This window comes from Giraffa tippelskirchi, chromosome 3 (genome assembly GCF_054371585.1).
Source record: "Giraffa tippelskirchi isolate mGirTip1 chromosome 3, T2T-mGirTip1v1.2.pri, whole genome shotgun sequence".
Lineage (NCBI taxonomy): Eukaryota > Metazoa > Chordata > Mammalia > Artiodactyla > Giraffidae > Giraffa > Giraffa tippelskirchi.
The window spans coordinates 161,678,244-161,700,314 of record NC_137277.1 but is presented as its reverse complement, the minus strand read 5'-3'; the positions used below and the strand labels follow the sequence as shown (position 1 = coordinate 161,700,314).

Here is a 22,071-nt window from a genome sequence, read left to right as displayed (position 1 = left end):
CTGATGCGTGGAGTGGCAGTCTAGGAACAGTGAAATACAGTCCTGTCTTTGCTGCTCACGCACCGTAGGGTGGAAGGTGGAGAGAATGGGCTTTTATAGTCCTGACGGAGGGTGCCTCTCCTGGGTGAGTGGCCTTGACTCTGTCCAGACCAAGCTCTGAGCTTCCTCTGCATAATTTCCTCTTTTCTCCTTTCCCCGAAGGCCCCTTGCACTGGGACCTGGTTGCTGGGCAGTGAGGGGTGTGTGGTCAGGGGTGTGTGGGGGGCAGGGCGGGGCCTGTCTGTCCTCTGGATCCGAATGGCCCTGCCAGAGCCGCTTCAGGAATGAAAGTCCCTGCATTATGTTCCCTTTCTTTCTCTGTGTCCCAGTTTCCACATTGGTGACAGGGAAGGGCCATGGAATGAGCTAAATTTGGGCCTAACTGGTGCACCTTAGGGCACTGGGAGAAGCATGGGTTAAGGAGTCAAAGAGACTTGAGTTGAAATTTTAGGTTCCCTACTTAGCAGCTGTGAGGTCGCAGCTGAGTTGTTTAACCTCTTAGGGTCTCACTTAACACGCCTCTAGAAAAGGATCCACAAACCCAGCTCATCAGATTCTCTAATGAAAACAAGGACACATGTGGAATGCTCAGGACAAGGCCTGCCTCACAGTGTAGCCTCAATGTCTATTGTTATATAAAGAGACATATGTGAAAAGTACTTCTCAAATGTCAGCTGCTTGATCAGCACAGAGCAGGAGAGGTGAATGGGTTATTTTGTTTTATTTCATCTTTCTTGAATTTATTCTGCTTCCCCAAAATATGGGGATCAAACTATCTTGATTATATAAACCTGCCTTGTTCAGAATCCACATGAAGTAGAACTTACATGGCTTTTTCTGATAAAAATTAGTGCTGCTTTCTAGATTCAAAGCAGGCACTCAGTCATCAGCAGAAGGTGGCTTTTCTGTGAATTGTCATTTTCACGTGAGTTCAGCCAACCCACTGGGACGCCTGCTGTGTGCAGAGGACTGTGTACGGCATGGGTGAATCCAGATTCCTGTAACCCCAGAGCCCACAATCTAGTAGTGAAAGAGATATTACAAGTGCCTATGTGACAATGTGTGTGCTCAGTTGCATCAAACTCTTTGTGACCCCATGAACTGTAGCCCACCAGACTCTTCTGTCCATGGAATTCTCTGGGCAAGGATACTAGAGCGGATTATCATTTCCTTTTCCAGGAGATCTTCCCGACTGAGGGATCGAAACCATGTCTCTTGTGTCTTTTGCATTGGCAGGTGGATTCTTTACTGCTGAGCCACCTGGGAAACCCCTATATGACAATATCTTGACAGTAAATAACTCTGTGGCAGTTCCCATAAAGGGGCTGAGGAATTTCAAAAGAAGCAGCAGTTACTCTGAGCTGGTAAGAAAGGCGAAGGCTTCTCAAAGTGGCGGCATTTGGCTATGCCTGGAAGACTGGGTAGGATCTAGATGACAGTGGAATGTGGGGAGGAGTGAATGTCAGAGGCAGACAGGGTCAAGGTGGAGAGCCTGTCTGGGACTGACACTGCTTTTTCAGTAAGTGGTACCCACTGGAGTTCTCTGTGAGAGAAATGACCCAGTCTGACCTTTCAGAAGATAGCTGGTTGGGAGGAGACTGGAGTAGTTAGCTTCTGGAAGCAGAGGGACCTTTACTGAAGCTGTTCAGGCCAATGAAGGCTGAGGCAGTGGGGAGAGATAAGAGAGGAATCTTGTGACAGAGGCAGAAGGACCAGGACTGGGTCCTTTGGATATGATGCGAAGGTGGGCTGGAAGGGGAGTGAGCAGTAGACGGCCTCGTTGGGAGTGTCAGAGGGCCGGCGCTGGCTTGGTGGAGGCCGGTGGGGAGTCAGCCTGGGTTCTGTCCAGTGGCCGGGTCAGCCACCCATCCATGTGGAGGCATCTGACAGGAAGGGGACGATGGAGACCTGGACCTGAGGCTTGGGCTCAGGGCCCCAGAAGGAGGCCTGGGAGTCACCGGCCGGGAATTAGTGACAGCAGAGGTGGGGGCATTAGAGGAAATCATCCAGGCAGGTGGAAAGGAAAAGACCCGACACAGAGCCTTGGGAGAGGACCGCACGAGAAGAGGCAGAGGAGGAAAAGGACCTGCAGAGGGAGGGAGGAGAGTGAGGAAGTGGAGTGGGAGGAGGCACTTTAGAGGCAATGAGTCTGAACCTCAGACCTCCTGCTGGCTGACTCTAGGCAAGAACCAGACCTTTCTTCTGCCGTATGGGGGGACTAATGGGGCCCTACCCCACCAGATGTCCTGAAGGGCACTTAGTAGATGCTTATTGCTTCTTTCCCGTAGAGACTTGGGGAGGCATGGGAAGAAGTGGGTGTGGGGCACATCAGCATCCAATGCTTTAGGAAAGGCCACTCCTGTCGGGTTACTCCTGAGCTGGGGAGGTGAGGGACAGACCCTGGTACTTGCCGTGGGTAGCAGGTCTGAAAAGCTGATGGCCAGGCGCTGATGAGTAAGGGGATGAGGAGGAAGAGAGAAGGCTCTGGAAGCCCCCTTTGAAGCCACGTGGCCAAGAAGAGAGGGTGGAGAACCACGTGGCATTAGAGGAAGCAGGGTAAAGGGAAGGGCGTCCTGATAGTACGTCATTGAAACCCTCTGACCTCTCAGGAAGAGGGAGCCAGTTCCTGGCAGAACTCCATTTCTTGGATTTGGCATCTGGGGTTGAAGCTTTTGGGTGTTTGTTCAGAGATGCCAGCTGATGAACTCTGGAAGGAAGAAGCTCACTCTGTCACATGAGCCAGGGAAACTGTGGTTGGTCTTGTGAGCCCATTGTGGCCCTGGCCAGGTTTCTAAATTAAATGTCCTATGACCCAGTCAGCTCGGAAGCCTGGGAGGAGAGGGCCACCAGCTTTCCGGGGACTTTTCCAAGGGAAGGGAGACAGTGTGACCCGTCTCCTTCTGAAATGAGTGACGGGGCTTCAAGGGGAAGAGCAAAGGAAGTACCCAGTAGGTAGGTGAGTCTAAGAAACTTGGGGCCTTTCTCAGTTCTGAAGTCTAGTTACAGAAAAGTGTGGGCAGTTTCTCAGCTCTCTCTGTGTTGCAGACAAGCACAACCCGGTCCCAGATACTGACCTTTTCTCCTCTGTCCTCGGAATCTCAGATCTTGGCTTCTGCCACCCCTCACTGCCCACCCCGTCTGCATCTTGAAGGGAGTGGTTTTGCCTTTGTCTCACTTCTCAGAGATGACAGTAGCCAGGTGGACAGGAGGGTGTGGGAGAGGGAAAGTTGAGGGGGGTTGAGGTCCTTCCACCTGCTCCGAGGAGGGGAGGCGGAACGGAAGTCCCCCAAAGAAGGACTCCCAGGGAGTCAACCCTTGAGAAGAATGTTCTTGGATGGCTGCATTCTTGCCTAAAGCCTGGTAATACTTTGCTTTTAGAAAAGTTTTTTTCTTCCATGATTTTAATTGTGTTTTCTTAGTTCTTCCTTCAGGTTGATCTCTGTTCTAATAATCTGCTCTTTCGTCTTTACCTTCCTTCTTCCCTTGCTCATGCTCCACCCGCCCCCCGCCCCCCCCCCCCCGGCTTTCCTGTTTGAAGAGACAGGGTGGACAGTGGCTATGCATGTTGGCCCTACAACCAGACTGCCTGGGTCAGAAATCCCAGCTCCTTACCTACTGGTGTGTACACCTGGTCAAGTACTTCATCTCCCTGAGCCTCAGTTTCCTCATTTTTCAAATGTTATAATAATATCCATCTCATTGGGACTTCCCTGGTAGCCCAGTAGCTAAGGCTTTGTGTTCTCAGTGCAGGGGGCCAAGGTTTTGATCCCTGGTCCAGAAACTAAATCCCAGATGCTGCAACTAAGAGTTTGCGTGCCACAGCTAAAGATCCTGCCTGCTGCAAATAAGATCCAAATAAATAAAAATATTTTAGAAAATCCATCTCATACATGTCATATTATGAGAACTAACTAAATACATATAAAGAGCTTAGAGTAGTACCTGGGAAGTTGTAAGTACTCTGTCAATATTATCTATCTATGTCTGTCTACTGTCTGTCTAACTGTCTTTTTTTTTGTAAATGTCTTCAAATCCTTTTCTAATTTTTCCAGGCGGCACAGAAGGAATATATTATGTTGAAAGAGCCTACAGAAGTTATATTTCTAGAAATTATAAATTACATAGTGTATTTTCACTGTGCTGTGTGCTTAGTTGTTCAGTTGTGTCTCTTTGTGATCCCATGGATTATAACCAGGCTCCTCTGTCCATGGGGATTCTCAAGGTAAGAATACTGGAGTGGGTTGCCATGCTTGCCTTCAGGGATCTCCCAAACCCAGGGATCGAACCCAGGTCTCCTGCATTGCAGGTGGATTCTTTACTGTCTGAGCCACCAGTTCAGTTCAGTTCAGTCACTCAGTCGTGTCCAACGCTTTGTGACCCCATGAGCTGTAGCACACCAGGCCTCCCTGTCCAACACCAACTCCCAGAGCCCACCCAAATCAAGGACTGATCTCCTTTAGGATGGACTGGTTGGATCTCCTTGCAGTCCAAGGGACTCTCAGGAGTCTTCTCCAACACCACAGTTCAGTTCAGTCGCTCAGTCGTGTCCGACTCTTTGCGACCCCATGAATCGCAGCACACCAGGCCTCCCTGTCCATCACCAACTCCCAGAGTTTACCCAAATCCATGTCTGTCGAGTCGGTGATGCCATCCAACCATCTCATCCTCTGTCGTCCCCTTCTCCTCCTGCCCCCAATCCTTCCCAGCATTAAGGTCTTTTCCAATGAGTCAACTCTTCGCATGAGGTGGCCCAAGTATTGGAGTTTCAGCTTCAACATCAGTCCTTCCAGTGAACACCCAGGATTGATCTCCTTTAGGATGGACTGGTTGGATCTTCTTGCAGTCCAAGGGACTCTCAAGAGTCTTCTCCAACACCACAGTTCAAAAGCATCAATTCTTTGCGCTCAGCTTTCTTCACCGTCCAACTCTCACATCCATACATGGCCACTGGAAAAACCATAGCCTTGACTAGACAGACTTTTGTTGGCAAAATAATGTCTCTGCTTTTAAATATGCTATCTAGGTTGGTCATAACCTTCCTTCCAAGGAGAAAGCGTCTTTTAATTTCATGGCTGCAGTCACCATCAGCAGTGATTTTCGAGCCCCCCCAAATAAAGTCTCTCACTGTTTCCACTGTTTCCCCATCTATTTCCCATGAAGTGATGGGACCAGATGCCATGATCTTAGGTTTCTGAATGTTGAGCTTTAAGCCAACTTTTTCACTCTCCTCTTTCACTTTCATCAAGAGGCTCTTTAGTTCCTCTTCACTTTCTGCCATAAGGGTGGTGTCATCTGCATATCTGAGGTTATTAATATTTCTCCTGGCAATCTTGATTCCAGCTTGTGCTTCCGCCAGCCCAGCATTTCTCATGATGTACTCTGCATGTAAGTTAAATAAGCAGGGTGACAATATACAGCCTTGATGTACTCCTTTTCCTATTTGGAACCAATCTGTTGTTCCATGTCCAGTTCTAACTGTTGCTTCCTGACCTGCATACAGGTTTCTCAAGAGGCAGGTCAGCTGGTCTGGTATTCCCATCTCTTTCAGAATTTTCCACAGTTTATTGTGATCCACACAGTCAAAGGCTTTGGCATAGTCAATAAAGCAGAAATAGGTGTTTTTCTGGAACGCTCTGGCTTTTTCGATGACCCAGCAGATGTTGGCAATTTGACCTCTGGTTCCTCTGCCTTTTCTAAAACCAGCTTGAACATCTGGAAGTTCATGGATCACGTATTGCTGAAGCCTGCCTTGGGGAATTTTGAGCATTAATTTACTAGCGTGTGAGATGAGTGCAATTGTGCGGTAGTTTGAGCATTCTTTGGCATTTCCTTTCTTTGGGATTGGAATGAAAACGGACCTTTTCCAGTCCTGTGGCCACTGCTGAGTTTTCCAAATTTACTGACACATTGAGTGCAGCACTTTCACTGCATCATCTTTCAGGATTTGAAATAGCTCAACTGGAATTCTATCACTTCCACTAGCTTTGTTTGTAGTGATGCTTGCTAAGGCCCTCTTGACTTCACATTCCAGGATGTCTGGCTCTAGGTGAGTGATCACACCATCATGATTAACTGGGTCATGAAGATCTTTTTTGTACAGTTCTTCTGTGTATTCTTGCCACCTCTTAATATCTTCTGCTTCTGTTAGGTCCATACCATTTCTCTCCTTCCCTGAGCCCATCTTTGCATGAAATGTTCCCTTGGTATCTCTAATTTTCTTGAAGAGATCTCTGCTGCTGCTCCTGCTAAGTCACTTCAGTCGTGTCTGACTCTGTGCGACCTCATAGACAACAGCCCAGCAGGCTCTCCTGACCCTGGGATTCTCCAGGCAAGAACATTGGCATGGGTTGCCATTTCCTTCTCAAATGCACGAAAGTGAAAGTGAAGTCGATCAGTCGTGTCTGACTCTTAGTGACCCCATGGACTGCAGCCTACCAGGCTCCTCTGTCCGTGGGATTTTCCAGGCAAGAGTACTGGAGTGGGTTGCCATTGGGATCTCTAGTCTTTCCCATTCTATTGTTTTCCTCTGTTTCTTTGCATTGATCGCTGAGAAAGGCTTTCTTATCTCTCCTTGCTATTCTTTGGAACTCTGCATTCAGATGGGTTTATCTTTCCTTTTTATCTTTGCTTTTCGCTTCTCTTCTATTCACAGCTATTTGTAAGGCCTCCTTAGACAGCCGTTTTGCTTTCTTGCATTTCTTTTTCCTGGGAAGCCCCTAAAGTACAGCAACTATCACCTGGAGCTCTAGCGATGGAGATACCATTCTTTTAGAAAACCTTAATCCTGTGTGGAAAGTTCCGTCTATATCGATCTTTCTGTGGCTTCCACTAACGCGAACAAGTCTCATTGGAACAAGGAATAAAGTTATTAGTTCTTGTTATTACGAGCAAATAAAAATGCACCCAACTCTTAGATTGAAAAAAGTCAACATAGCCAAAGGACCAGATGCAGGGACGTGTCTTTTGCATGAACTGCTGCTAATAAATTTCAGTTTATAGGTTTTATATCATAGGCCTTATTTGTTATAGGTTTCAAGCCTTGATTCTCACATTCCCTGTGTTAGTCATCTCTGCTACTTTTGTGACCTTTGACCCCATGCAGTACCTGATGAAAATGACTAGGCTCAGAAACCAAGCCCTTTCCTGTGTCACTAAAAACCTTCCTCCAGGCTGACATCAACAGCTTTGAATGCTCTTCAGTAGCTGGAAGACTACCCTAGTCTGTGTTATCCACTTCACATTTCTCTGTGCAAAGCAAGCATGAGAGAATCTGTTAGAGGCTTATTAAAATCCAGATATTCCCTCACCCCCATATATCACATGTCTTTTTCTTACTTATCTACCCGCAGAATGAAAGAAAATGAAATGGGAGAAGCAGTCAACATTTTTTTTTTTTATATCTTTTGGAGACTCTCCATTTTGAGTAGAAAGTAGCATAAGATGATACGTATGAATTGGTGAAAGTTGAAAGGAAAGAGATAGCAGTTACAATGTTCAAAGAATTCGTTTTATCAAAAAGCTGTCACTTGCTAGTAAAAGTATTTGACTACTCTGCACCTTGTAGTTCCTTGAGTTAGATGTTTAATTTTTGCAATATAATGCTATTATAGCCACAGTCTTATGGAGTCTTCTTTTAATGTGAATGTTGAGTTGAAGTGGGAATTCCCATAGGGATGTACACAGTGTATGATACATGTGGGTACATGGGGCAATATAGCTCTTCCATCTTTCTGTCTCATTGCATGGGAGGTGGACAAGTAGGGACACAGATTCTCACTAGCATTTGCACAGATCATGATCTGTCCCTTGGGGCTGGCATATTGCAGCCCCAAATAAAATCTTGGTTCCAGTAGCAAACAAGCAAGACATAATACAGACCCTGGGGTAACTGATCTGTCTGCCACAAGCAGATGCTTGATCTTTGCTTCTCCAAGACTTGTTTTCCCTTTCTCTCATCAGTCTATCAAGTTTGTCCCAAATTTCCTTTGGCGAGAACAGTTACATCTCAGTTCTAAGCGTGGACACTGATTCAGTTCAGTTCAGTTGTTCAGTCATGTCCGACTCTTTGTGACCCCTTGGACTGCAGCGTGCCAGGCTTCCCTGTCCATCACCAGTTCCCAGAGCTTTCTCAAACTCATGTCCATTGAGTCAGTGATGCCATCCAACCATCTCATCCTCTGTCATCCCCTTCTCCTCCTTCCTTCAGTCTTTCCCAGCATCAAGGTCTTTTCCAATGGGTCAGTTCTTTGCAGCAGGTGGCCAAAGTATTGGAGTTTCAGCATCAGTCCTTCCAATAAATATTCAGCACTGATTTCGACGGGTTTGATCTCCTTGCAGTTCAAGGGACTCTCAAGAGTCTTCTCCAGCACGACAGCTCAAATAGGACACTGATTGGCTTAAGCTAATAAACTCAACCCTGGCTAGATATTAGAACCAATAAGGGACTATTTTAAAATATCTGTGCTTGGGACCCACCTCTCAGAGCAACAAAATCAGAATCCTTTGAAGGGGTTCTTGGCTTGAAATCCAATAACATAAGCCAATCAGCATATCCCATTGGCTCAAGGAAGAGCATGTAACCCAACTCAAGCCAAGTAGATGCAGCAAGTTTTCATTTTATGCCCTCTGTTCTCTTTGAATTTTTATTTCTTTGTGATTATATTATTTGTATAATTAAAATAAATTAATATCTTTTGAAGTTGCTCCTAAAAGTATAAGATGATTTTAAAGTATATGTCATCTGTTGTTAGAGTACATTTCTTTAAATGTACAAATCTCCATTTTAGGAAGAAGAAGTATTTTTTAACTGTGCCGTGTATCCACAACCTCACAATAATACAGAACAGGTGTGAATAAGATGTTTTAATTTTGTGTATGAGAAGATGACCCCTGGAGCTTAAATCAGAGCTCAAGGTCAAGACCAGCTCGTGGGATGGAAAAGCTGCAGGAGAGCTGGCTCCTGATGGTGGAAGCCAATTGTGCTTTGTTCTGCTTTTCATGTTTGGCCTCACCCTTCTTACCTAGCAGCTCTAATCTGATCTGGCCAACAACTAGAGAGGAGAAAAACCTCAAGGCTTCAGCTGAGTATCTTCAGTTGCTCTTTCTCAATCAGATGTTTTTCAGTTTTACTTGGTTCCCAGATATCTTATGAAATTAAATTTGCATGATTTCTTTGATTACACCTCTGCTAATGTACTCATTGTTCAACTTTCAGGCCATAGCATCACAATGACCACATTGCATTACTTCAGAAATATGAGTAAACAAAGATTATTTTAGAAAATAAGAGTTTAACTTTTGATGTCTAGTAGATTTGAGTGTCAAGTCACTTGTGAAGAATATTTGACTTGTTATTTTCAAGTTGTCTGAAGAAAATTGGTGCAATTTTTAAAATGTAGAAGGGTATCATAAGACTTGTTTTCTCTAATACTAAGGAATACTAAGGAATAAATGAGTTAGTGTCTTTAGTTGTAGGTAAGACTTTGTTCATCACCGTTCTTATTTGCTACATTTAGATTCTGTTCTTTGGGATCATATGTTAAAAAGAAATTCAAACCTCCTCTTATCATTTATTTTTTCAAAAGCCAATTCTTTGTTAAAACTCTGCCCAAGCTACTTCTGGTTTTAGAGCTTTAATTTCTGCACAAAGCTTTCAGATGCTTTCATTTATGATTATCCATGACTATTCTGTCAAAAGAAGACAGTAATAATGTGGATTTATGAAATGCTGAGTTTCATTCTGTTAATCTTAACAGGCACTTATCGCATGCATCCATCCTCAGCAGATTTTAAAATGTTGCATCGTTGCTTCTCCTTGACAGTTTATCAGAGGAACAGACAGTGAAATGGAATGAGTTTGTGTAACATTAAGTGTTAGTGTTGAGGAATAGCAAAATAATCGACAGATGGAGAGCAAGAAAAGAAAGATTAAAAAAAAAAATCTGAAGCCTGGATTACCCAATGATGAATGGGTGTCTGAAAAAGAGAGATTTGACTACACTTAATTCAGGACAGAAGTTCTGACCATAAGCCCAAGGAGCTAAAGAAAAATGAGCAGATACTTTCCATCACAAGGTAATGAAGCCACCTAGTGGTTTGTTAGATAATTTAAGGTTATGTGAATGTATAAAGTGTCTTACTTGCGAATTGATTGAGTGAGTCTCTATCCAGCACGATCAGGACTCTGATCGCTTGTCGTTTAGTCCGGCAAGGAGGGTCAGTTTCATCAAGAAGAAGCACAGCGCTGCTCTGTGTAATCTTTTATATGTTTATAATCTTTTTTAAATCAGAAAGGACTTAAGTTAACTCACATGAAACTACAATGAGAGAGCACAAACTAGAAAAGAGAAGAAAAAAAAAGATATAAAAAGTAGTAAAAATTTCTGATAATTCAAAAATGTTTTCAAGATTCTGTACATTTTCCATGATAGGACTCTACGTTTTCAGGAAAGCATGGAAACCAATCAGTTATAAAAATTCAGTGTTCAGAACAGTGAAATAATTTTCGGGGAAAGCAAAATCCTACCTGATGTCAAGAACAGAGAAACGTTTCTTCTGAAGGTCATCACCGATGAGGTACTGCCTCATGCCATATATAATGTCCTCAGTCCTTGTAATAGAAATCATCCTAAGTCTTGTTTCTTAGCTGTGCCTGCACTGCTTTGGAGGAGAATGTGCACCAAGCTCTATTTTCAGGGCTTGCATGAAAGCATTTGATCCTCATAATAAGCCCGAGAGGAAGGCAGTATTATTATCCCATACTGCAGATTAGGCCAGTGACATGCTGTCACTTTATGAACTTGCCCAAAGTTAGGCTCTTGATGAGTAATGGAACTGGAATTCAAACCCTCCGTACTCTTTTCCAAGATGCTGTATATACTGAATGACACATCCAGTGAAAATGGCAATGCTGTACCGAATACTTAGACAGTCTGTAGGGCATTGGATGGGAGTGCTTTAACATGGTGCTAAAGACATGGTGAGGACTGCACATTTCTGAGATGACCCAGTTAACGTTGCCCTCCAGTGTCACAGGCTTCACCCTGACTCCAGTCACTGCACACTCATGCATATGCATGTGCATACACACCTTTGATCAAAAACAGAGGACCAGGCAAGAGTACTCAGATTCACCACTTCCTGGCTAATAAAAAACAGCTGAAATTCATGAACTTTTAAAACAGTTTTATTTTATTGAAGTACAGTTGATTTACAATGTTGTGTTAATTTCTGCTATACAACAAAGCAGTTCATTCATTATATATATATATATATATGTGTGTATATATATATATATATGTTCTTTTTCATATTCTTTTCTATTATGGTTTATCACAAAATATTGAATATAGTTCCCTGTGCTATACAGTAAGACCTTGTTCATCCATTCTATATATACCAGTTTGCATCTGCTAACCCCAAACTCCTAATCCATCCCATCCCACTCCCCTCCCCTTGGCAACCACCAGTCTGTTCTCTGTGTCCGCAATTCTGTTTCTGGTTCATTTGTGTCATATTTTAGATTCACATATAAGTGATACCAGAGAGTATTTGTCTTTCTTTCTGACTTATTTCACTTAGTATGATAATCTCTAGGTCCATCCATGTTGCTGCAAATGGCATTATTTCATTGTCTTTTATGGCTGAGTAGTCTTCTATTGTATAGATGTACCACATCATTTTTATCCATTCCTCTGTCAATGTCCATTTAGGTTGTTTCCGTGTCTTGGCTGTTGTGAATAGTGCTGCTGTGAACATGGATCTTTTTGAACTATAGTTTTGTGAAATCCATGACCTTCTGATGGCTTTGTACCTTCAGATACAAGATTTAAAATGCAATCATAACCAAACATGCTTTATTTTGCTAGTTTTTCTTTCTTAGAGTGGTTATCTATAAATGTTTGGGAGTGGCAGCTCAATTGATTTCTCTTAACCAGTCATGAAAGTTGATTAGGGATGAGCAAGGCAAGCCTGGCATCACTGAAATGTTTTCAGTTAGAGGAGTCAAAATACCATATAATATGAGTCTCAAATTGAGCATTTAGAATGATGCTCTTTTAAGCTGTACTTTAGCATAATTGTGTGATTAATTTCTTGCGAAGCAGAAAAGGTATACTCTATAAAATGAATTTTCCATATAGACAAGGCTCCTTGAAAACAAATTTCCATGGTGTTTAAAAGAAATCTGTAGCTCAGTAAAGATTCCAACGTTCCTGAAAGATTTAAGTTCTGTTTGAGGAGCTGAAGCTCAATACTTGGGCCACCTGATGCGTAGAGCCAGTTCATTAGAAAAGACCCTGATGCTGGGAAAGATTGATGGCAGCAGAAGAAGGGGATGACAGAGGATGAGATGGTTGGATGGCACCACCGACTCAATGGACATGAGTTTGAGCAAGCTCCGGGAGATGGTGAAGGACAGGGATGCCTGGCGTCCATGGGGTTGCAAAGAGTCAGACATGACTGAGTGACTGAATAACAATAACAATGATGACCTACTACCCATAAGGCTGAAGTTTTCAAAAAGATAACCTTTTAATAGTTCTGCTGAGTGCTTGAACATTTATCCTGTCTTGGGAATATAAATGAAAGAGAGCAGTGCTGAAATATGGTGAAGGAAACATTGGCTGGAAATCAAGAAACTTGGGATTCCCAACTCCACTGTATTCTGATAACAAAGGAAGATACAAATTCTTTGGGTGTCATTTTTTCTCAGAAACTTCTGAGTCAGACCTGGATTCAAATACCAATTCCAGTACCTATTAACTGGATGATATTGTATTAGCTAAGTAAACTTTCTGGGCATCAGTTTATTTATCTATAAAAAGTCTTTAGTAATACTGTGTGCAGGTATTTTATATATAGAAGTGTGTGGGTATTTTATATATAAAAGGTTTTTTTTTCATACCTTCAATCTTTATAACATTCTTAAATGGGATATTCACTGTTGTTATCCCCACTTTATAGGTGCTATCACTGTAGTTGGGAAATTAGATAATGTGAAGAGGTTAATTAGGATAGTTTCTGAGATGTGTTACGTCACCTGGTACATAGCTGATATTCCAGACATGGAGGTGATGTATTCCTGCTGACTTCATCTCACCAAGCTCCTTCTCTTCTTTTGGGATATGCCTTGAAGATTAGTGAAGAGGAGAACCACACACATTAATAAGTTAACTTTGGGAATTAGATACAGATTTAGGCCGAAGTGTAAAAATAAAACTGAACTTTAATTTTCCCTATAGGAGTGGCAAAAACTCAATTATGATATCTACACCCTGCGACAGATTCGAAGGGAAGTGAGAAGTAGATGGAAACGCATTTTAGAAGATTTAGGTGAGTCTTAAAGTGATTATAAAATGGCAAAAATAACCAGTTGTGGCTATTCCTCTTTACTTTCTCCAGCCTGGTTTTTATAAAAGGAATGTCAGTAACTGACTGATTAAGGCTACTGTGTACTAATTGTTTTCCCAATGCCATCCTCTCTGTATCCTCCAGCATAAACATCTGATGTTTCTGTTATCATCAGACCTTGTCTTGACGACATATTTTGCCATGTGTTACCCCATCTGTCTTCACTATCAAGTAGCACAGGGCAGTGAAATCATATGGGATATTCATTCAATCAAGATCATTGAATTTGGGGGTATTGTACATTGATTGATTTAAATGGAGTGATTTGCCAATTTCTGATAGCTTTATAAGATAGACCAGATTGGGAGAAATATTACTGGTAAGAGAGACAGCAAATACCTGTGTATTAGAGTAGCTATTGGGTATTGATTTTTCTTAATTCTGCCAGGATTGTAATTCAGTAAATATGGCCCTCACATTATAAAGAAGCTTGTTTTCATGTTCAGAAAAAATGAATTTATCAATTTTGAAGTCCTCAGTCCTTCTCCTTTGAAAGAGAACATTACACCTTGGCGTTATAACTTCGCAAATGTGGGTACCAAGTTGGTATCCCCTGTTGCTTATATTATGCTTGTATTAAATCTGTGAGTCTTTTAGACCTTTGTACAAGTAATTTAGCCAGCCAACGATATTGCCCTGGGGGAGGGAATCTGGACTTGGAGGAGTCTGGACCTGAAGATGACCATTTTGCAGGTTGAGGGGGCAAGTAGGAATTCTGGGGACAGGGGAGGAGGTGAAGAGTACGAAATGGGAGGAGGGTTTCCAAACTGATAAAGTGGGTGGCAGGCAGTCAGTGGGTGAGTAGCAGAGGCTTAACTTGGAGGGAAAGGTTAACAAAGAAAATTTGAAAAAGAGACACAGATAAATAGAACAGTGTTATGGACTCTATGGGAGAGGGCGAGGGCGAGATGATATGGGAGAATGGCATTGAAGCATGTAAATTATCATATGTGAAATGAATCGCCAGTCCAGGTTTGACGTGTGATACAGGGTGCTCGGGGCTGGTGCACCGGGATGACCCAGAGGGATGGGATGGGGAGGGAGGTGGAAGAGGGGTTCTGGAAGGCGAACACATTTACACCCATGGTAGATTCATGTCAATGTATGGCAAAACACATACAATATTGTAAAGTTAAAAAATAGATAAATAAACTAATTGAAAATAAAAAAAATAAAGAAAATTTGATACAAAGAAACTGCAAAAGCATTTTAATTAAAGACCCGACCAACCTCTGAGCTGCAGGGCAGCAGAGAGCGTGGTGCCTTGGGCTTCAGTTTTCTCGTATTTACTCCAAAGCCATCGACGGGTCCCCTCATCCCTTGCAGGTCTGTTGTCTCCTTGTGACTGCTTCACATGAGGGTTTAATTTATTTACACAGGTTTTCAAAGAGAAGCAGACTCTTTGTTGTCAGTGACAAAACTGAGCACCATCAGTGATTCTAAAAACACAAGGAAAGCTCGGGAAATACTGTTGAGACTGGCTGAAGAGACCAGTATTTTCCCAACCAGTTGGGAACTCTCGGAGAGATATCTCTTTGTTATGGTAAGTGTCAATCTGCTTACTTTTTTTGTAATTTTTAAAAATTAATTTTTATTAGAATATAGATGCTTTTGTCCTTTTGAAGGGTGTCTCGGATGGTAAAGAATCCGCCTGCAATCCAGAAGATTTCAGAGATCAGATTCTATCCTTGGGTTGGGAAGATCCCCTGGAGAAGGGAATAGCAACCCACTCCAGTGTTCTTGCCTGGAGAATCCCATGGGCAGAGGAGCCTGGCAGGCTATAGTCCATAGGGTTGCACAGTGTCAGACACGACTGAAGCAACTTATCTCACATAGTTGCTTTAAAATGTTGTGTTAGTAGAACACTGAGTAGAGTTTCCTGAGCTATACAGTAGTTCTTATTAGTTAATCTGTTTTATGAACAGTATCAATAATGTGTATATGTCAGTCTCAGCCTCCCAATTCATCCCACTCATTCCCCTTTCCCCCTTGTTGGTATCCATACATTTGTTTTCTGTATCTTTGTCTCTATTTCTGTTTTGCAAATAAGATCATCTGCACCATTTTTCTAGATTCCACATATATGCTTTCATATGTAATATTTGTTTCTCTCTTTCTGACTTATTTCCCTCTGAATGACAGTCTCTAGGTCCATCCACATCTCTGCAAATGATCCAGTTTCTTTCCTTTTTGTGGCTGAATAATATTCCATTGTATAGATGTACTGCATCTTCTTTACCCATTCCTCTGTTGATGGACATTTAGGTTCCTGATTTTGCTTTAAATTTTTGCTTCTCTATTAGTCCGTATACTTACTCATCATTCTGACCCCATGAACTTCACCATGGTATGAGGTGCAGATGGTGCTGGCATCTTATGCCTTGGTGTCCAGTGGCCAGCACATCATAATCACTTGGAGGGCTTTTAAAACTTCAGGTTTCTGGAATACACTTAGACCAGTTGAGACTTGGGTTGTAGTTCAAGAATCTGTATTTTTCAGCCAATTTTGTTGTGCAGTCATCTTTTTAAACCATTTTTAGGTCCAAGAGATGTGAGAAATAGTGGGTATACAACCTAAGATTGAAAAATGATTTGAAAGGACTCTAAGAGCAGGGGAATGTTTCCTGGAGAATGTAAGTGATTAAGGAGTGTCTCTAAATTTATTGAGAAAAATTTAATAAATGTTGTACTCACTCATTGTTATTTCTAGATGGATGTGATTTTTAGATGAATTTTGCCACAGACACGGCTTTGTTTTCATTTTGACAACAACTTTTGTTTTTAATTTTTTGGCAGGACCGACTCATTGCACTTGATGCTGCGGAAGAGTTCTTTAAAATTGCTAGTCGAACTTACCCCAAGAAGGCTGGGGTCCCATGCCTGGCAGATGGCCAGAAAGAACTGCAGTACTTTCCTTTTCCAAGTCCCTAAAGGAGAAGCTACCAGGCAGAATGGAAATTCTTCCACTGGACCTCAACAACCAACCAAAGTTGGGCAAATGCGTGCAGACGAGAATGAGCAAGAAGAGAGCTAGCTAAGAGAAAAAGGATTTTGAATCCTACTAAAACCTAAGAGTCTGGATAGCTGGTCATCATGAAACTCTATGAAATGTTGAGGTTGCATTGAAATGTCCTGGTGATCTTGCATCAGAGAGTTGGTCAGTGGGCTGTTTTACTATGGGTGATTAGATTCTATTGCCCCCATTTTGGTTTTAGTTGTATAATGAGCTCTGACCACTGATCCTATTGGGAGAATGGGATATTCTAGTTAATAAGATTACTGGAGCCATCATTGAGCCCCAATATGGATTTCCAATTTTTAAATAACTGTTATATAATATAGGCTAACACCAAAACACTAGAGGCATGATGTGACCTTCCTTGATTTTGGAGCACCTACAGAACCTTGGAGGTGTTTGGAGCATCAGCTGGAGAATATCCAGAAGTTTAGGTGTACCAAATAATAGAAATATCTAGGAGTATTGTTCAGGAGGGAGTCCTAAGTAGAATGATCCTAAGCGGAACTCCACGTAAAAAGCTCTGTCTTCAGTTGTGGTACAGCCATCTCAAATTCTTAACGTTACTGATATCTGGTTACCTCATTTTTGCATAGTGTCCAGCTCTGGTCCACAAGCCCCTGCCTGATATTTTATTGGGGATATTTGACCTTCACTGTCTTCTCTTATCTTTAGCCTGTTTCCAGCTTATTGACTGAGGGTTACACCTGCCCAGAGTCCTCTCGTGCATATTTGCAACTCTGTTGGCCGTGTTACATTGAAGAAAGTCATTGCTGGACTTTCTTCCATCCTGAAGATGATTTTCAGAATGGAGCATTTCTGTCAATACAGTTTGCCACAGGTTGAGCAGCTCAGCTTCAAAAGTTAATAGCCCCTTAAGCAAGGAGCTTGCCATGAAATCAGGGTTCATTGTATTGAAAAGAAATTTTCAGGTTTATCAGTAGATTGCTGAAAATAATGGCAATATTCTTACTTTTACAGATTTTGCTTTTCTGACTTCAAGTTTAAAAGTAACTTGTATGTAGTCTGTGCAGGGGATTGTGACTGGAAGATTTCCCTACCCCAACTAGCTCTTTTGGTAGTGAATACTTTGTTTAAAATATTTGTTAGAGGAGATCCATGTTGTCCTTTATGAGTGCATTGCAGACCAGTTAATTGACATGTTTCAGGAAAATTTTTCGTAGTTGAATAAGTAAACAAAAAGTTTTATTTTTTAAAATAAATAATACATTTTTATTTTGTTTTGTTTAGTTCTTAATACCTCTCTCGTGTTTAAAATTAGCCTGCAGATATTTTCTCTCACTTCTGTAGGCTCTTGCAAGATAACCATACAGTGAGACAAACAAACCAAACCAAAAAGAAACAATAAATTAACAAAATACATTTGAAGATCATACTGTTTTCATCCTTGTCCATGGAATTTGTGTTTTGTCTTTCTGCCTTTTTTGATGTCAAAATAGAGGAGATTGTTTGCATCTATAGAGAATAAATTATAACCATAGTCTTTATTTTTGGTAATGAATAAGTAAGGTTAAAACTGTCTCTATGATTATAAAAAGGAATTATCCAGGAAACTTTCATTGCAAAGAATTAAAATGTTTCTATATTTACTTTTCAGTTGAATGTGTGTTATATTTCCAAGAATAAAGAGGAAACAGATATTCTTTCCTTAATCCCTTTAAATTAAAGATAAAGAGGCTGAGAGAGATGGGCTTAAGGACCTCTGGTCATTCTAAAGCCAGTCAAGGGGCCAGTCTGTGCTCAAGTCCATTGAGAAGGACATGAGAGGGGCTTGAGGGTGACAGAAGTGACCACTTCAGAAGTCACAAGGTGCTCAGCAGGAACAGGATCCAGGGGTTCATGTGTGTATGCAGGGCAGTTTCAGGTGGATGGATGGAAAATTTTATATTAATAGTTATTTATTTTAACATGCACCAAGGAAGTGAGGGGGTGAGGACTTCCCCTGGTGGCTCAGAGGTAAAGAATCTGCCTGCAATGCAGGAGACCTGGGTTTGATCCCTGGGTAGGGAAGATCCCCTGGAGGAGGGCATGGCAACCCACTCGAGTACTTTTGCCTAGAGAATCCCATGGACAGAAGAGCCTGACAGGCTGCACTCCATACGGTTGCAGAGTTGGACACGACTGAAGTGACTAAGCAGCAGCAGCAGCAGCAGCGGGGGGTGGGTGTGGGGCTGTAATTTAGCAGGTAGAACACGAGATTTCCTATTTCATGAGTATAATTACAACCAACAATAAAAAGTATTTATGTTTCCTTAAAGGGTTCCCTAGGAAGGCAGAGTGGACCTACTGACCAAAGTGATAATGCTTTGGTGAGAAGTCACTAACATCTCTGAAAGCTTGGTGTATCCCTTAGGGCAGAGACTGTTCCAGAAATGCGCTCACTGGTAGCAATGGGGATGGAAGAAGAGGGGCCCAGTGGCAGGGCTTCACCGTCGGAAGCCAAGTGGACACAATTATAATGAGTGACCAGACCTGAAGAGTACCTGTAGAGAGATTTGGAGATGGTTGATGGAACATGGCCTCTCTAGGGGCAAAATAGATGGGTAGCCAATAAGAATACTCCTCACACTTTACCATCAAAAGATCTCAAGGACAAGGCTTCCCTGGTGATCAAGTGGTTAAGAATCCAGCTTGCAGTGCAAGGGACACCAGTTCGATCCCCGGTCCCGGAAGATCCCCACATGCCATGGGACAATTGAGCCCGAGAGCCATAACTACTGAAGCTTACGCACCCTGGAGCCCATGCTCCGCAGCAACAGAAGCCACTGCAGTGAGAAGCCTCATGCTGCCAGCCAGGGAATAGCCTCCGCTCACTGCGACTAGATAAAGCCCTTGCATAGCAACAAAGACCCAGCACAGCCAAAAATATATGAATATTAAGAAAAAGATTTAAAAAAAAGATCTCAAGGATGGATGATCAAGAGATAAGTAGGGCACAGACACAGCCAGTTTAAGAAAAAGTTACGATCTCTTACCAGCTTTCCAGACTTTGACTATTTTCCAGACCCAGAAACTACAGACTGAAGGAAAGACTGGATCCCTAAGAGGGGAAACTTTGAAACACCACTGCAAGGGGACATGCCAATGCTTCCCCTGGTCATCCCTCAAAAGGACCTGTGGTTATTTACTGGGATAACTACACTAGGGAAAGGAGTCTACACAGTCACACTGCAGACAGGGGACACGAGGTCCAAGTGGACATAGATACCCAGGGGCAAGAGTGTCATTACAGTGTGCCGTTTAGCATGGGGCACATGGAATGCAGCTAATAAATGGAGTCCTACCCCACGTCTAATTCACAATCAGTCAGTTGAGTTCATGGATCTACCCAGTGGTCATCTCCCCAGTTCCAGATTAAATTCCTGGATGGAACATACTTGGGACTTGGCAGAAACAACATTCGTTTTTTGGCCTATGGGTTAAAAACCAACCTACTGAGAAAGCTAAGTAGAAGACTCTGAAACTGCTTCACTCCCTGGCCAAGATAGTAAACCCAAATTAACATTGGATTCCAGAAAGACAACAGAGATGAGCACCCTTAAAGACCTAAAGGATGCAGAAGTGTCGGTCCTAATTATAATTCCGTTCAATTCACCATTCTGACCCTGAAACTAGATGGATATCGGAGAATGAAAGTGAATTATTGAAAATTCAGCTAAGTAGAAGGCTTAATTGCAGCTGCTGAGCTAGATGTGGGATCTTGGTGAGAGTAAATTAACCAGTCTCAGCTACGGTGTGGGTATTGATCTGGCAAATGCATTCTCTCCATACCCATCAGAAAGGAAGTTCAGAAACTGCATTCACTTGAGACGGACAGCAGTATCTATTTCTGGTATTGCTCCAGAGCTAAGACTCTCCTACCCTTTGTTATAGTAAAAAGGATCTGGACCCTCTGGATTCCACAGAGTATCACTTTGGTTCTTATATGGTAACATTAGATAAATGGTAAAATTAGATAAATTAGTAACATTAGATCTGATAAATGCAAAGTGGAAAATGCATCGGAGGCCTTGACGAAAGACAGTTCAGAGGATGAGACAGAAATTCTACAAAATCTCAGGAACCCGGCACTTCATTGCAGTTCTTAGGGTTCCAGCGGTCTGCAATATGCTGAAACATCCCCTCAAAAGGAAGGTTGAGTTACTTCATTGTACACCTCTAAGGAGCCACCAGAATGCTAGGTAGGCCTCTCTATGTTGCCACCTGTAACTACCACTCATCCCATTTAACCGGATGATGTGAAAAGCTGCCAGCTCTGAATGAGGTGCAGGGCAGGAAAGAGCTTGCAGGTCCAGGCTGTGGCCAAGTTGCCTGACACTTGTAGCTTAGGACCCTACAGACCCGTTAGTATTGAAAGTTGGTGATAAAAAAAAAAAAACAAAAAACGATGCCATGTGAAATTTATGGACAGCTCAATAAGAAAACGACAATACAGACTCCAAGAGTCTTGGAGTAAGGCCATGCCATTTTCAAGGGATGATTACACATTACTTGAAAAACTGCTCATAGTGAATTGGAGTTTTGTCAGACCCATGAAAGTGTAAGGTCAAATCTAACAACAATCTATTTTTTCTGTTATTTTTCAATATAAGCTATTCAATTTTAGAATAGTTTTAGATTTACAGAAAAGTTGCAAAGGTAGTACAGAGCATTCCCATATGCCTCATGTCAAGTTTCTATTATTAACATAGTATAGTACCTGGGGCTTCCGTGGTGACTCAGACGGTAAAGAATCCACCTGCAAGGCAGAAAACAAAAGACGCAGGTTTGATCCCTGGGTCAGGAATATCTGGAGTAGGGAATGGCAACCCTCTCCAGTATTCTTGCCTGGAGAATCCAATGGACAGAGGAGCCTGGTGAGCTACAGTCCATGGGGTCTCAAAGAGTCAGGCATGAATTACCAACTAACAATAACCTTAGTACCTTAGAATGGTACATTTGTTATTGACTATGCCAAAGCCTTTGACTGTGTGGATCACAATAAACTGTGGAAAATTCTGAAAGAGATGAGAATACCAGAACTGAACTGAACTGAATGAACGATTATCAGTGTATTATTATTAACTAAAGTCCAAGTTTATTCAGATACCTTAGTTTTTACCTAATGTCTCCTTCTCTTGCAGGATCCTATCCAGGATACAGTATTGCATTTGAAAGAAAGTGAAAGTGTTAGTCACTCAGTCGTGTCCAACTCTTTGAGATCCCATGGACTTAGCAAGCCAGTTTCCTCTGTCCATGGGATTTCCTAGGCAAGAATACTGGAGTGGATAACCATTTCCTTCTTCAGGGAATCTTCCCAAACCAGGCATCGAACCCTGGTCTCCTGCACGGCAGGCAGATTCTTTACTGTCTGAGCCACCAGGGAAGCCTGTGATAGTTTCTCATACCTTCCTTTCTTCTGGTAACCTTGACAGTTTTGAGGAGTGCTGTTCAGGAATCTAGGAGGGGAAAGATGATAAGTATTGGTGTAGTTTTGAGACCAACTGTGGCAGTGGGGCTGTAAGTCATCCAATTAGCCTTTCTTCAGGAAAAGAAATACACTAGATTCCAGGAGGAGCCTCTCCCAGGACGTGCCATGAAAAGCA

General features: G+C 42.4%; 1 protein-coding gene across 1 annotated transcript in view; it reads left to right on the top strand.

The window, feature by feature from the left end:
- Positions 1-18,075, top strand: part of MREG (melanoregulin) — a 69,266-nt gene extending 51,191 nt beyond the window's left edge. The window contains exons 3-5 of the mRNA XM_081578199.1: positions 13,281-13,371; positions 14,829-14,992; positions 16,246-18,075. Coding sequence (XP_081434325.1) covers positions 13,281-13,371; positions 14,829-14,992; positions 16,246-16,380 — 390 coding nt within the window. The 3' untranslated portion in view covers positions 16,381-18,075. The remainder of the gene's footprint in view (positions 1-13,280; positions 13,372-14,828; positions 14,993-16,245) is intronic.
- The last annotated feature ends 3,996 nt before the right edge of the window (positions 18,076-22,071 follow it).